Source organism: Gobio gobio (genome assembly GCF_949357685.1).
Source record: "Gobio gobio genome assembly, chromosome: 10".
Taxonomy (NCBI): domain Eukaryota; kingdom Metazoa; phylum Chordata; class Actinopteri; order Cypriniformes; family Gobionidae; genus Gobio; species Gobio gobio.
The window spans coordinates 7,767,198-7,783,504 of record NC_137116.1 but is presented as its reverse complement, the minus strand read 5'-3'; the positions used below and the strand labels follow the sequence as shown (position 1 = coordinate 7,783,504).

The following is a 16,307-nucleotide window of genomic DNA, read 5'->3' as shown; positions in this document are numbered from 1 at the left end:
ATCGTGACTCTGGACCGACTCGATCACATGATCCGCTCTGAGCTATCGTGACTCTGGACCGACTCGATCACATGATCCGCTCTGAGCTATCGTGACTCTGGACTGACTCGATCACATGATCCGCTCTGAGCTATCGTGACTCTGGACCGACTCGATCACATGATCCGCTCTGAGCTAACGTGACTCTGGACCGACTCGATCACATGATCCGCTCTGAGCTATCGTGACTCTGGACCGACTCGATCACATGATCCGCTCTGAGCTATCGTGACTCTGGACGACTCGATCACATGATCCGCTCTGGGCTATCGTGACTCTGGACCGACTCGATCACATGATCCGCTCTGGGCTATCGTGACTCTGGACGACTCGATCACATGATCCGCTCTGAGCTATCGTGACTCTGGACGACTCGATCACATGATCCGCTCTGGGCTATCGTAACTCTGGACGACTCGATCACATGATCCGCTCTGGGCTATGGTGACTCTGGACCGACTCGATCACATGATCCGCTCTGAGCTATCGTGACTCTGGACCGACTCGATCACATGATCCGCTCTGGGCTATCGTGACTCTGGACGACTCGATCACATGATCCGCTCTGAGCTATCGTGACTCTGGACGACTCGATCACATGATCCGCTCTGGGCTATCGTAACTCTGGACGACTCGATCACATGATCCGCTCTGAGCTATCGTGACTCTGGACCGACTCGATCACATGATCCGCTCTGAGCTATCGTGACTCTGGACCGACTCGATCACATGATCCGCTCTGAGCTATCGTGACTCTGGACTGACTCGATCACATGATCCGCTCTGAGCTATCGTGACTCTGGACCGACTCGATCACATGATCCGCTCTGAGCTATCGTGACTCTGGACGACTCGATCACATGATCCGCTCTGGGCTATCGTGACTCTGGACCGACTCAATCACATGATCCGCTCTGAGCTATCGTGACTCTGGACCGACTCGATCACATGATCCGCTCTGAGCTATCGTGACTCTGGACGACTCGATCACATGATCCGCTCTGGGCTATCGTGACTCTGGACCGACTCGATCACATGATCCGCTCTGGGCTATCGTGACTCTGGACGACTCGATCACATGATCCGCTCTGAGCTATCGTGACTCTGGACGACTCGATCACATGATCCGCTCTGGGCTATCGTAACTCTGGACGACTCGATCACATGATCCGCTCTGGGCTATGGTGACTCTGGACCGACTCGATCACATGATCCGCTCTGAGCTATCGTGACTCTGGACCGACTCGATCACATGATCCGCTCTGGGCTATCGTGACTCTGGACGACTCGATCACATGATCCGCTCTGAGCTATCGTGACTCTGGACGACTCGATCACATGATCCGCTCTGGGCTATCGTAACTCTGGACGACTCGATCACATGATCCGCTCTGAGCTATCGTGACTCTGGACCGACTCGATCACATGATCCGCTCTGAGCTATCGTGACTCTGGACCGACTCGATCACATGATCCGCTCTGAGCTATCGTGACTCTGGACTGACTCGATCACATGATCCGCTCTGAGCTATCGTGACTCTGGACCGACTCGATCACATGATCCGCTCTGAGCTATCGTGACTCTGGACGACTCGATCACATGATCCGCTCTGGGCTATCGTGACTCTGGACCGACTCAATCACATGATCCGCTCTGAGCTATCGTGACTCTGGACCGACTCGATCACATGATCCGCTCTGAGCTATCGTGACTCTGGACGACTCGATCACATGATCCGCTCTGAGCTATCGTGACTCTGGACCGACTCGATCACATGATCCGCTCTGTACTATCGTGACTCTGGACCGACTAGATCACATGATCCGCTCTGAGCTATCGTGACTGTGGGCCGACTCGATCACATGATCCGCTCTGAGCTATCGTGACTCTGGACCGACTCGATCACATGATCCGCTCTGAGCTATCGTGTCTCTGGACCGACTAGATCACATGATCCGCTCTGAGCTATCGTGACTGTGGGCCGACTCGATCACATGATCCGCTCTGAGCTATCGTGACTCTGGACCGACTCGATCACATGGTCCGCTCTGAGCTATCGTGACTGTGGGCCGACTCGATCACATGATCCGCTCTGAGCTATCGTGACTCTGGACCGACTCGATCACATGATCCGCTCTGAGCTATCGTGACTGTGGGCCGACTCGATCACATGATCCGCTCTGAGCTATCGTGACTGTGGGCCGACTCGATCACATGATCCGCTCTGAGCTATCGTGACTGTGAGCCGACTCGATCACATGATCCGCTCTGAGCTATCGTGACTGTGGGCCGACTCGATCACATGATCCTACTAATCCTATAGTAAGTACATGTAGTTAGTTATTATTACTCAGTACTTAAATATATAATTACACTGTAACAATGACACCTTAAAATAAAGTGTAACCTTAAAATGTGAACAAACATGAACAAACAATTGTTATTAACTAACGTTAACAAATATACATAAATACTGTAACAGATGTATTTTATGCATTAACTAATGTTAACTAATGGGACATTGTTGTAAAGTGTTACAAAGAACAGTTTATATAAAAAGTTCAGCTAAATGAATAATGCAAGAACGCAATGCAAATGCTATGTGGACATTTAATGCTAAAGATCTGACTAATTCAAATGAAAAATGATTTGCACTGTAAACCAATAATTTGAGGAGTCATATAATGAGAAAAGCTCATTTTGCCCAAATATTGGTAATTTCTGTAAATGGCCAAAAATATAATTTATTTGATAGTTGCAACAAAAAAAACTTAAAAATAAAAAAATACTTTTTTTTAAGTTTCCAATTATTTTATCCAAGAAAAACGATCTGTTATGCCGCTTGATTTTGCAAACTGGTATATATTGTCATATTTAGTTTATTATCGTTTGTAACACAAATCGTTTTACTGTTTACTGCACGTAATTTGCCTATAATGAATCTGAAGTCTCGCACATTCACAGGAAATGGTTTACCTCTGCGTTTCAAATTGAGGTGGACAGTGATTTGTGATACTGTCCCATGTAAACAGGCTTTGAAAATGCATGTGAACATGAAGGGGGCCTTTCTTAAAGTCACAGAAGCAAAAAAAAACCAACAGATTAAGGATGTAAAAATGTTCTAAGACAACTTATAATATGACAGTTGTTGCCATGAATTTTCACGACTATTACAAGTTCATAAGAATAATGGAATGTATTATAATAGCTCTTTAAAATTGAAAGATCGTCTTGTACTAGTTGTTTCTCTGTTCTTAGGTCAACGCTGTGGTGCTTTTTCGGGTTGTTATGGTTACGGTGACCAGTGCCCGTCGCAGAGCCAAAATGCTGACGCCCAGTTCTGATTCAAAGCTTCACACGCTGGATCTTACCTGGTGATTGCTTTCCACTTTTCAACTTCCTTAAGAGAGACAGAGAGAGTGCAGCCAGTAATTTCTAGTTCTCTTCTTATCTTGTTGAGCACATAACAGAGGAAGCTCCTGCCCACCACCAGTATCTCATCTGTTTCTATCAGCCACCTGGACTTGAAGAGATACCATGCAAATATCCACAGACACCTGTTTGTCCTGTTTTATAGATATTTCCTGCGCTCAAAATGCGCAGAAAGGAATTTGAGAAGTGTCTGTATAATCAGAGAGGTGTAGTGTTCTTGTAAAACTGAGCAGTCCAACCCATGCGTTCAGTAAAATGAAGATGTAATATCGTGTCTGTGCTCTTGCAGGGCAGCGACGCGGCCGGTGTTGATCTTGTTACCAGTTTTAGGCCTGACCTGGCTGTGTGGAGTGCTGGTGCACCTGTCCGATGTCGTGGCCTATCTGTTCATCACACTCAACGCTTTTCAGGTAACACACAACACCCATGCTAGGGCTGGCCGATTAATCCGATTTTATTTTCAATGATGATTTTGGCTTCCAATGATTATGAAAACAAAATAATCAAGAAAAAACGAATGTGCCGCATTCAACTGCATGTCTTTTTTTCTTTCACAGTGGTGTGCTTTTACCCCCTCCCTAAATATTCTAAATATAAATATTATATATATTTTATTTTTGCTTCAGTTTGTTGAGGTTTGTGGGCATTTGTTTATGCACAGCTCTTGTCACAGCATTTCAGTTTGGATGAGGTCTGGACTTCGACTGGGCCATTGCAACACCTTCATTCTTTTCATTTTCAGCCATTTTGTTGTAGATTTGCTGGTGATCTTCGGATCATTGTCCGGTTGCATGACCCAATTTTAGCCAAGCTTTAGTTGTCGGACAGATGGCCTCACATTTGACTCTAGAATACTTTGGTATACAGAGGAGTTCATGGTCGACTCAATGACTGTGAGTTGCCCAGGTCCTGTGGCAACAAAACAAGCCCAAAATCATCCCCCCTCCAAGTCCAGCTTGACTTTTGTGTGTTTGTCCTGATATGCTCTTTTGGGTTTTCACCAAACTTGGCGCTGTGCATTATGGACAAACATCTCCACTTTGGTCTTGTCTGTCCAAAGGACATTGTTCTAGAAGTCTTATGGTTTGTTCAGATGCAACTTTGCAAACCTAAGCTGTACTGCCATGTTTTTTTTTTGTACTGCCAAGCTTTCTCCTGGCAACCCTTCCAAACATGTCAAACATACTTGACCCGTCTTTTTCTAATTGTACTCTCATGAACTTTAACATTTAACATGTTAACTGAGGCCTGTAGAGTGTGAGGTGTAGTTCTTGGGTTTTCTTAGCAATGGTAAGAGCATTACACAGTCTGATCTTGGGGTGAATTTACTGGGACGTCCACTCATTGGAAGATTGGTGTCTGTTTTGAATGTCTTCCACTTGTGAATAATCTTCCTCACTGTAGAATGATGGACTTCAAATTGTTTGGAAATAGCCTTGTAACCCTTCGCAGATTGATGGCGGCAACAATTGCTTCTCTAACTAAGATCATTGCTGATGTCTTTCCTCCTTGGCATTGTGTTAACACACACCTGAATGCTCCAGACCAGCAAACTGCCAAAACTTCAGCTTTTATAGAGGTGATCACACTTGCTGGTGATCAGTTAATCAAAGGCATTTGATTAGCAGTGCCTGACCATTACTTAGGTTTAATTTTCCAAATTTTAAGACCTGCCAAGGACCAGATGATATTTGTATTATGACCCAATACAGAAACCATGGAATTCAATAGGGTGTCTTTTTCTCATGACTGTGTGTGTATATATATATATATATCTATATATATATATTAGGGGTGTAACGGTACACAAAACTGACGGTTCGGTACATACCTCGGTTTTGAAGTCACGATTCGGTACAGCAGTTTTAAAAAATTGCTTTTTATTAATTTTTTTATTAAACTGTGGTTTACTGAAAAAATTGTGTCTGACCTTAAATGAATTCAATTATAACTAAAAGTTTATTAAGGATAATGCTGTAAACTATATAGGGAACCCTTACTTGCACATTATTACTATAATATTAAAGGTTAACAACAGAGCCCAAACTATGAGCCTATATTCGGCTGATATTCATGTTTAGATATAGGATAATCAACACTAAAATAACAGATTGTGTGCAAACATGTAAACTTCTCATAAGGCAGTTTTTGCATTAACTTATTATTAAATTAAAATAATATTCGTCAATTCGTTGTTGAAATATAATAATTTATACACAGTGGCTGTCATTTTCATGACAGATTTATTTAAACATACATTAAATAATCAAGACATCACTAAGATGTTAAGTAGAATATATATATATATATATATATATATATATATATATATATATATATATATATATATATATATATATATATATATATATATATATATATATATATATATATATATATATATATATAGGCTAATATTGTGCATATATTTAGTGAAAGAGTTGATTTCTCTAGTGAACTCACAGCTGTGGACACTGAAGGACTTCTGAGGTAAATGATGCTGCGTGACATTGTTTACAAGCTGTTTGACGTCTTTCCGCGGTTGAAACACTGACTGAGCGATTACACGACGTGATACGTTTCAGTAAGTGTTAATGTATCCTCAACATACCTTAAGATATTAATTCATGTTTATTCTTCTGGAAGAGATGATCGCGTTCACTCGCACGCGGAATTGGAATTGACGCGCCTATACAGTGATCAGTCGTCACATTAAAGAGCGTCAAAGTGGCATTTATCGTTTGAATTTCGTGATGAAATGGACTGAATACTTAAAGGGTTAGTTCACCCAAAAATTAAAATTCTGTCATTAATTACTTACCCTCATGTCGTTCGACACCCGTATGACCTCCGTTCATCTTCAGAACAGAAATGAAGATATTTTAGTGTAAATCTGATGGCTCTGAAAGGCCTCCATTGGCACAATGGCACGGTTCACTCTCAAGACCCTTAAAAGGCACTAAAGACGTCGTTACAAAGTCCATCTCACTACAGTGGTTCTAAAATAACTTTATGAATCGGCGAGAATAGTTTTTGTGCGCAAAAAAACCCCTAAATAACGACTTATATAGTGATGACGCTTTCAAAACATGGCATCATGAAGCTTCGAAGCGTTATGAATCAGTGAGTCGAATCAGTAGTTTGGCAGTTTGACACGCGATCCGAATCATGAGTCGACTCACTGATTCATAACGCTTCGAAGCTTCATGATGCCTTGTTTTGAAATCGTCATCACTATATAAGATGTTATTTAGGGTTTTTTGCGCACAAAAACTATTCTCGCCGATTCATAAAGTTATTTTAGAACCACTGTAGTGAGATGGACTTTGTAACGACGTCTTTAGTACCTTTTAAGGGTCTTGAGAGTGAACCGTGCCATTGTGCCAATGGAGGCCTTTCAGAGCCATCAGATTTAAACTAAAATATCTTCAGTTCTGTTCTGAAGATGAACGGAGGTCTTACGGGTGTCGAACGACATGAGGGTAAGTAATTAATGACAGAATTTTCATTTTTGGGTGAACTAACCCTTTAATATGTTCGAGTGGTAACTAGGATTGAAGTGTGTTCCGCGCTTAAGATAAGCCGACTGTTAACTGTTAAAGATTGCATTCGGATATTAACAGATACAGCTTTTGATTCTAATAATGTATTAGTAAATTAAAGCTTTAGAAGTATGTTTCACTATTGTAGTTAACTAATGTTAGCAAATGGGAGCTTATTGTAAAGTGTTTCCAATAATTATGTGAAAGCTTAACTCATGCATATTAAAGACAGAGAGAGAGAGAGAGAGTTCAGATGTGTTTGCCTTCCTCTTAATCAGGCTCAAATCCATCAACACATTTGAAATTAACTTCCTTTCTCATGTAGCGCTCTCGCACTCGGTCTCTTTCTTCCTCCCGTGTCTATAATGAACGAGAGCGCAATTCCCTCCCTGAGCTTGTTAATGTAGATTTACTGTGCGCGTCTGGGAAAAAGATAAAAGAGGCGAAGAGCGATAGAGAGAACGGGGGAGACGCACAGAGAGGAGGAGACACATGAGCAGGAAACTTTTCTGATATAATTAGCCCGTTCAAATCTATCATGAGTGTTTTATGTAGCAGAAGTCTGTGAGAACAGCCAGCACAAACGTGCAGGGAGTGCATGGAAATCTCCAGCAGACTTCAGGAAAAGTACAAAAGTACTTGGTTTTTAATGTACTTAAGTATTAAAAGTACTGATCGATGAATGTTTATTTATTTTGCAATTTTATATACTCCATCCTGCTGCTAAAAATAATGTACGAGACTGAGTTTAAATATGTTGCGGATCAGTCTGACATCATTATGAAGTAGTCAGCAAAGGAAGATTATGCAGACACTTAATATGTATTGATCTGCATGTAAAAGAACGTTTTAGTTTACTACCAAACCATGTCATACACTGATAACTATACTGATAATTCAAGTGCAAACAGGAGAAAATAACTAATGTATCATATAGCATATGAAAAATTAGAAAAACAAAATGTGTGAATGTGTTGACAAAATCCAGTATAAACATATAATAGAAAAACAAAGACTTAAATCTTCAGACAAAGTAATTTACTGTTTATTATAGTACAATTACTATCTAAATTATTTCAACAAACAATTAGTTTTTTCTTGCTTAATCCTAAAGTAATTGACTGAATCTCTAAAACGATGTCATATTATATCCCAAAATCAAGTTATTATGCAGTATTATATGCATTCTAAGCTATTCTGGTCTTTTTGACCCCAAATGATGTTTGCTGAGATTTCAGGGTGAAATCCCTTCACCTAAAATGGCATGAGACTCGATGTGATTTTTCTAAAGAACGTTGGTCAGTTTCAGGACAAACAAGAGACTCATGAACAACCATCACGAAACACACACACACAGCTGATCATCAGGGAACGACACACACTCACTCACACACACACACAGCCGTGGATCATCAGGGAACGACACACACACACTCATAAAGCCGTGGAACATCAGGGAATGACACACACAAACACACACACACAGCCGATCATCAGGGAACGACACACACAAACACACACACAGCCGATCATCAGGGAACGACACACACAAACACACACACAGCCGTGGAGCATCAGTGAACGACACACACTCACTCACACACACACACAGCCGATCATTAGGGAATGACTCACACACACACAGCCTTGGATCATCAGGGAACGACACACACACACACACACACACTCATACAGCCGTGGATCATCAGAGAACGACACACACACAAAGCCTTAGATCATCAGGGAACGACACACACAAACACACACACAGCCGATCATCAGGGAACGACAAACACAAACACACACACAGCTGATCATCAGGGAACGACACACACTCTCACACACACACACACACACACACACACACACACATCCTTGGATCATCAGGGAACGACACACACTCACGCACACACAGCCTTGGATCATCAGGGAACGACACACACTCTCACACACACACATACACACACACACACACACACACACACACAGCCGTGGATCATCAGGGAGCGACACACACACAGCCGTGGACCATCAGGGAACGACACACACAAACACACACACAGCCATGGATCATCAGGGAACAAACCACACACACAGCCGTGGATCGTCAGGGAATGACACAGTATTATGAATCAATGGTTCATAAACTTTTGAACAGGGTCATTTTAATAAATTCAGCTGTTTTTTGTCTTGTGGACTATATAAATTTTTTTTAATGTAAAATATCTTATTCAGGACAGTACTAAATAAAAAACAACATGCATTTTGTAAGTTAAAATTATTTAGCGGTTCACATACTTTTTCTTGCAACTATATATACACACTGTCGATCAAAAATTACGATTATTTTTTTAAATATATATATATTAGTTGAAATATTAAATGTTAAGTAAATCCACTGTTAAATGTAATAGTTAAATAAATGCATGATGTTTCTAAAGTCTAAAGCTTCATCGTCAATTGTGTTTATGATTTCTGCCATAATCGAGCAGTATTAACTCATTCATGTTGTCTGCTAAACCCCTCTTCATATTCCAGGGCCTGTATATTTTCCTGGTGTATGCGGTTTACAACAGTGAGGTATGACTTCTGTATTAATATCTCTCACGTTGACCGTTACATTTCTAATTTCAGTTGTGTGATTGATACATAATACTCTTTGTGAATGCTTTATGATGATGCAGGTGCGGAACGCCATAAGAAGAATTCAGGACAAGCGGAAAGCTTTGTCATTTACAGTAAGAACTCATTTCTGCTGATTTACTGAAGATCCGTTCCTCTGTCATCGAGCTCACGTTTGATGTCGTTTCCTCTCGCAGAACTGCTCACAGCCTATCAGCTTCTTACCCTCGCAGAAGTCTCCCAGTGCATCATGGGTACACAGTCTGCCGACTCTGTCCAGCCCGGAGAGCAGCGAGAGCTCGACTCCCATGAGCGCCTCCACAGCCAACCCTCTTGTCTTCAAGAACGGTGTGTGAGACTAACGGGTTTTTACTGTCACTTTTAGTCATGAGAGCCTGTTTACGTGCATGTAACATCTGTCATTTCCTTTAGAACGTTTTAAAGAGGACAATATTGTGAGTTTCCCATTGAAACCAGCCAACAGAAGTCAGGTAGGCTGTAAAAAACACACCTTTTTTGTGTTTTATTGATATTTCATATGCATCACTTAACCGTGTCAGTGCATCACCAAACAGTAATTAGGCTTGTCACTACACCAAATAGTTAAAAATTGAACATAAACTCACAGAGTTCAAAATTCTCAGTATCACCCGATAATGAATTAATAACTTGAATTAATTACATCAAACCTTACTTGTATACATACAGTACATTCACATTAAGCGCTACAGTATAAAGCCAATTTTCAACAGCTTTATTGTTATAATGTCATAAAATATAGCCTATATTATCGCCCAGCTGATTATTAAATGTTGGATATATATAGTTCATCCTACTTTTCCTGCATACTGTACATACTGTACACTCACATAAAGCATTACATGCAATATAGCAAATCTCATATGCATGATTTTTGAATAATATCCGATATGTTTTTGAATAACACGCGAACAAATTGTACGTAGCGCTTGCGAAAATAGACATAAGGCTTTATCTCCGCAACGCTTTATCGTATTCTGACCAAACTTGGTACATGTTATCACAAGCATGACCTGAGGCTACATGCTGCATTTCGGCACAGCGCCACCTACTGGCCCGGAGATACAAAAAAATGCTCTTTTTGCTTATAACTTCTGAACAGTTTGCCCAAAAACCATGAAGTTATAATGAAAAAAAAAAAAAAACTTTTGACTCATTTAGCCTATTGTCGTGAAACTGGCCTTATTAGATTCCCTGAGTCACACCGAGAACATGGATACCAATGTTGCCAAAGTTGGCCAAGCTTCCTGCCCGCCATTTTGATTTTGCTTAAAAACCTACTTTTTCGATCTCCTCCTAGACCGTTTCTCCGATTTTCACAGAAATTTTAACCAGATATTCTTCAGACCATGCTGACAAAACGTTATGGAATTCAGGTCGATTCGTCAAACTGTTTTTGAATAACATGCGAACAAATTTTACGTAGCACTTGTGAAAATAGACATAAGGCTTTATCTCCGCAACGCTTTATCGTATTCTGACCAAACTTGGTACATGTCATCACAAGCATGGCATGCATTTCGGCACAGCGCCACCTACTGTCCCGGAGATACAGAAAGTTATGTTTTTTGCTTATAACTTCTGAACAGTTTGCCCAAAAATCATAGTCATAATAATTAATATCATCACAAAAAGTGAACTTCAAAATAAAAAATTATATATACAGTATATCAAACTTTATCCGCATACATACAGTAAACTCACATTAAACGATATATACTATATAGCAAATCTGCCTGATTTTGTTTGTTCACTGTAAAATGTTACTATATTATTGCTTAGCTCTTTATATAAAGCTTATATTAAATATATAAGTATGTCCAACTTTATTTGCATACATACAGTATTCTTGTGCAGGGCGATATATACAGTCGGTCAAAAATTTTGATTTTTTCAAATGTTTTTGAAAGAAGTCTCTTCTGCTCACCAAAGCTGCATTTATTTGATCAGAATACAGTAACAACAGTAATATTGTGAAATATTGTACAACAGCTGTTTTCTATGTGAATATATAGTAAAGTGTAATTTATTCCTGTGATAAAATCTGAATTTTCAGTTTCATTACTCCAGTCTTCAGTGTCACATGACCCTTCAGAAATCATTCTAATATGATGACTTGATGCTCAACAAACATTTATGATTATTATCAATGTTGAAAGCAGGTCATGTTTTGTGGAAACTGTGATACACTGCAATTAAAAAAAACTAATAATGCATGAAATTGGACATTAAAGGGGTGGTAAAACACATTCTTTTGAAGGCTTGACTGTGTTTGTGGGGTGCACTGTAACATGTGTTCATGCTTCGTTTTAAAAAAAATTGCCTTATTTTTCATATATTTGACCTTTATTCTACACTGCTCTGTCCCTCCTTGTAAAACGGTCTGATGCTTTCCGGGTTGTATGAAGCCAGTCCCTCAAAAATACGCGATGGGCTCAGATTGGTTAGCTGGCCCAGTGTGTTGTGATTCGCTAAACGCCTAGTGCACGTATGTCGGAAACGTCACGCCCCTTACCTTTATCGGAGGCTGTGCTTTGGTCAGTGTTAGAAACAACGGCGTCAATAAAACCACACCAATCTGAGCCCGAATCAGACCCAGAACATTTGAGTGAAGATGATCGAGCAGAACCTGTTCAGTCCTCAAGAGTAAAGACTGCGGATCTATAATGATCGCTACTGAATGGCACTTTAACTTTTGTATTTTTAGAACGATTATAGCCAAATATCTGTCACAAGAACTAACCCAAAACGAACACTAAGCACTGGCTTAAACTAGTAAGTTAGCCAAATCACACACAGAAGCATGTTTAGCAAGCCTGTAGATAAACAATACATAAAAGCTCTACTCAAAGAATCATTTACACTAATGCCAGGTTCGCTGTTGAGATTTTAACGTTAGTGTTTGTAACGATAGGTGTTCGTAGGATAACGTTAAGTATGAATGAACATTTAACAGACTGGTTTGCAGAACAGCGCTGTCATCTGTTTACTTCCTTGCTACAACCTATTACAGGAAAACACATCGATGAAAAATAAATCAGACTTACAGGTTGTGGCCCGTGAACAGCTTCTGTTTGTAAATCCAGCTTTCAGGTCAAGCCGTTGTGTATATCCTGTATTGAACTCGCGAAGTTTGTGGAAGTTTGTGTTGTCCTCCGTGAAATGTGCAGCGCGCGCGTCATGCATCCACGCACCGGCAGTGTTTTTTTCACGCAGCTGACGTTGTGCAAATCTGGCATTGAAATCGCGAAGACGGTGGATGCAGGGAGCCCTGCGCGCGCCTGATTCCCCGCTGACTCAAACACACGTGCATATAACATGCTGTATGTTAAACGCTCTGCAACGCACCCCCGTCCCTATGAAGGCTGAACAGAGCAAGTACCCCAGACCTGCAATCCGGATGAAAATAACAGCGTTTCCTTGGCATCGCGGCAACAACACTCCAGCCTAACTATACCACAACAGCGCCGCGATACAAAATGGCCTCACCCCCCCTTATTTCATATTCCCCGGAGGAGGGGTTTATGTAAATATTGGGCCTGGTGATGTCAGCAAAACCTGGGTGAATGTGTAGTAGTCCCTACTGGCCGTTTGCTGTAGTCCTTAGAAACTGATTTCTTTAAAAGCAAATATCCCCCTTTGCTTTAAACTTTGAACGTTGTAACTTTGCAGATGTTGTTTATGCTCAAGCAGCAACATTACACGCTAGCTAAAGTTAGAATAGTGAAATCGTGGTTTACCACCCCTTTAATGATGTTACAAAAGATTTTATTTCATATTAATGCTGTTCTTTTGAACTCTCTATTCATCAAAGAATCCTGAAAAATAAATTATTGTGGTTTCCACAAAAATATGAAGCAGCAAAAACTGTTTTAAACATTGATATAATAAGAACCATTATTATTCATTGAACACCACTAATAATTGATAATCAAATCATCATATGAGAATGATTTCTAAAGGATCATGTGACACTGAAGACTGGAGTAATGATGCTGAAAATTCAGCTTTGATCACAGGAATAAATTACACTTAACTATATATTCACATAGAAAAGAGTTATTTTAAATTATAAAAATATTTCACATTTTTATTGTATTTTTGATCAAATAAATGCAGCTTTGGTGACTTCTTTCAGAAACTTCTTGATTGTTTGTATCGTTTCAAAATGTAAACTATATTATCGTGCATGTCTAATCTACTGAATGCAACTATAATCCATGATGTTATTATTATAAACATGAACATTATGATTTTCTGTGAAGCTGCTTTTGAAGCAATGTGTAAAGTAAAAAGCGCTGTACAAATAAACTGGACTTGACTTAATAAATGACATCAGCCTGTTTCAAAAATGAATGTTTTTGAACAGTCTCTTCTGCTCATCAAGGCTGCATTTATTTGATCAGAAATACAGGGAAAACAGTGCAATATTATTCTAATGTGAATATATAGTAAAGTGTAAATTATTCCTGTGATCAAAACTGAATTTTCAGCATCATTACTCCAGTCTTCAGTGTCACATGATCCTTCAGAAATCATTCTCATATGATGATTTGATGCTCAAGAAATATTTAGGATTATTATCAGTGTTGAAAGCAGGTCATATTTTGTTGAAACTGTGATACACTGCCATACAAAACTTGATACTTTTATTTAGGAATGATGCATTAAATTGATCAAAATGGACATTTATTATGTTACAAAAGATGATATTTCATATTAATGCCGTTCGTTTGATCTTTCTGTTCATTAAAGAATCCTGAAAAGGAAAATATTGTGGTTTCCACAAAAATATGAAGCAGCAAAAACTGTTTTAAACATTGATAGTAATAAGAACCATTATTATTCATTGAACAGCACTAATAATTGATAATCAAATCATTATATTAGAATGATTTCTGAGGGGTCATGTGACACTGAAGACTGGAGTAATGATGCTGAAAATCACAGGAATAAATTACACTTTACTATATATTCACATAGAAAACAGCTGTTTCACACTGGAATAATATTTCAAATTTTTACTGTTTTTTTTTATCAAATAAATGCAGCTTTGGTGACTTATTTCAGAAATGTCTTGATTGCTTGTCTGTACACTGTATTATCGTCCATGTCTAATCTGCTGAATGCAACTATAAGCCATGATGTGAATATATTATGAACATTATGATTTTCTGTGAAGAACAAATGTGTCAAGTAAAAAGTGCTGTACAAATAAACTGGACTTGATTTAATAAATGACTTCAGCCTGTTTTGTTTCAGGTGGTTCAGTTGACGGCCTTCAAGCCCTCAGGTACACTTCACACTGAGGCTGTAGGGGGCGCACTAGTTCTTCACTACCACAACACATGAGTGATAAATAAAAATAGTCTATATGTGACCTTGGACCACAGAACCAGTCATAAGGGTCCATTTTATGAAATTGTTTTGCTTTCCATTGATGTGTGGTTTGTTAGGATAGGACGATATTTGGAGATACAACTATTTGAAATTCTGGAATCTGAGGGTGCAAAAAAATTGAAATATTGAGAAAATCCCCTGTTCAAATGAAGTCCTTAGCAATGCATATTACTATTAATAAAACATTTTTGATATATTTACGGTAGGAAATGTACTAAATATCTTCATGGAACATGATCTTTACTTAATATCCTAATGATTTCTGGCATAAAAGAAAAATGTATCATTTTGACCCTTTTAATGTATTGTTGGCTATTGCCACAAATATACCCGTGAGACTCATGACTGCTTTTGTGCTCCAGGGTCTCATATTAGACTACATTTAATTACAAAAACCAGTGCTGATAGCAAAACACAGTTAGAGTCCATCACAAACCGAGCTTAAAATCTGTTAATATTTTAAACGATGCCATCAAAAACGCTGTTTTTGCTTTACCACAGGCTGTTGAGGACAAGATTCTACACAACTCGTGACTTATCCCGGGATGAAGACATAACTCATTATGTGGAGGAACACACTGCGCCTCCTCCGCAATCCTCCAGGCCGTCTCATTCCCAGGACTCAGTGTGTGTTGAGTGAGTAAACGCTTCTCCAGAAACATGAAACGACTCTTTCAGCAAATGCGCAGTGAGACTGAACCCAGAGAGACACAACAACACACACATCGTGTCATAATGTTACGTAGATGTTGTCAGTGCAGAGGCTCATAGTACTAAAAACGGACGGGATGAGCATCATCACACCATTAATCGTGACAGAATTGAGTTGTTAGTGATTTTTTTTCGACTTTGGTTGGGATCATGCAGCCAATCCGTGGAGATTTAGACAGGGAAATGTGGACGACGGAACCTATCAGCTTCTTTCATCTTTCTGAAGTATCAGTGTGTCATTTCAATAACACGTGATTTCATCTTTTCTCTCTGCTCAAGTATGACGTGATATGTGAAGATTATCTTATTGAAGCAAATTTTAAAAAGACGTAAAAATGTGCATTGTTTTTGACTGATTTTGTTGGTTTATTCATGCTGTAATTCTACTACCCAATTGAAATGATGCATACATGTACTGTAAATAATTATTTTATTGCAATAGGCATTCCCTATTTTTATACAATGCATATAAAAACTGCAGTATTACTTTTTACTCACTATTAAAACTATTTTTTTTGTTT

The 16,307-nt window shown here is 39.4% G+C and overlaps 1 protein-coding gene across 1 annotated transcript in view; it reads left to right on the top strand.

Annotated features, from left to right (window-relative positions):
- Positions 1–16,307, top strand: part of adgrd2 (adhesion G protein-coupled receptor D2) — a 48,087-nt gene extending 31,780 nt beyond the window's left edge. Inside the window, exons 19-26 of the mRNA XM_079827180.1 lie at positions 3,299–3,414; positions 3,762–3,882; positions 9,553–9,594; positions 9,699–9,752; positions 9,834–9,984; positions 10,069–10,127; positions 14,938–14,968; positions 15,577–16,307. Of these exons, the coding sequence (XP_079683306.1) occupies positions 3,299–3,414; positions 3,762–3,882; positions 9,553–9,594; positions 9,699–9,752; positions 9,834–9,984; positions 10,069–10,127; positions 14,938–14,968; positions 15,577–15,584 (582 nt within the window). The 3' untranslated portion in view covers positions 15,585–16,307. The remainder of the gene's footprint in view (positions 1–3,298; positions 3,415–3,761; positions 3,883–9,552; positions 9,595–9,698; positions 9,753–9,833; positions 9,985–10,068; positions 10,128–14,937; positions 14,969–15,576) is intronic.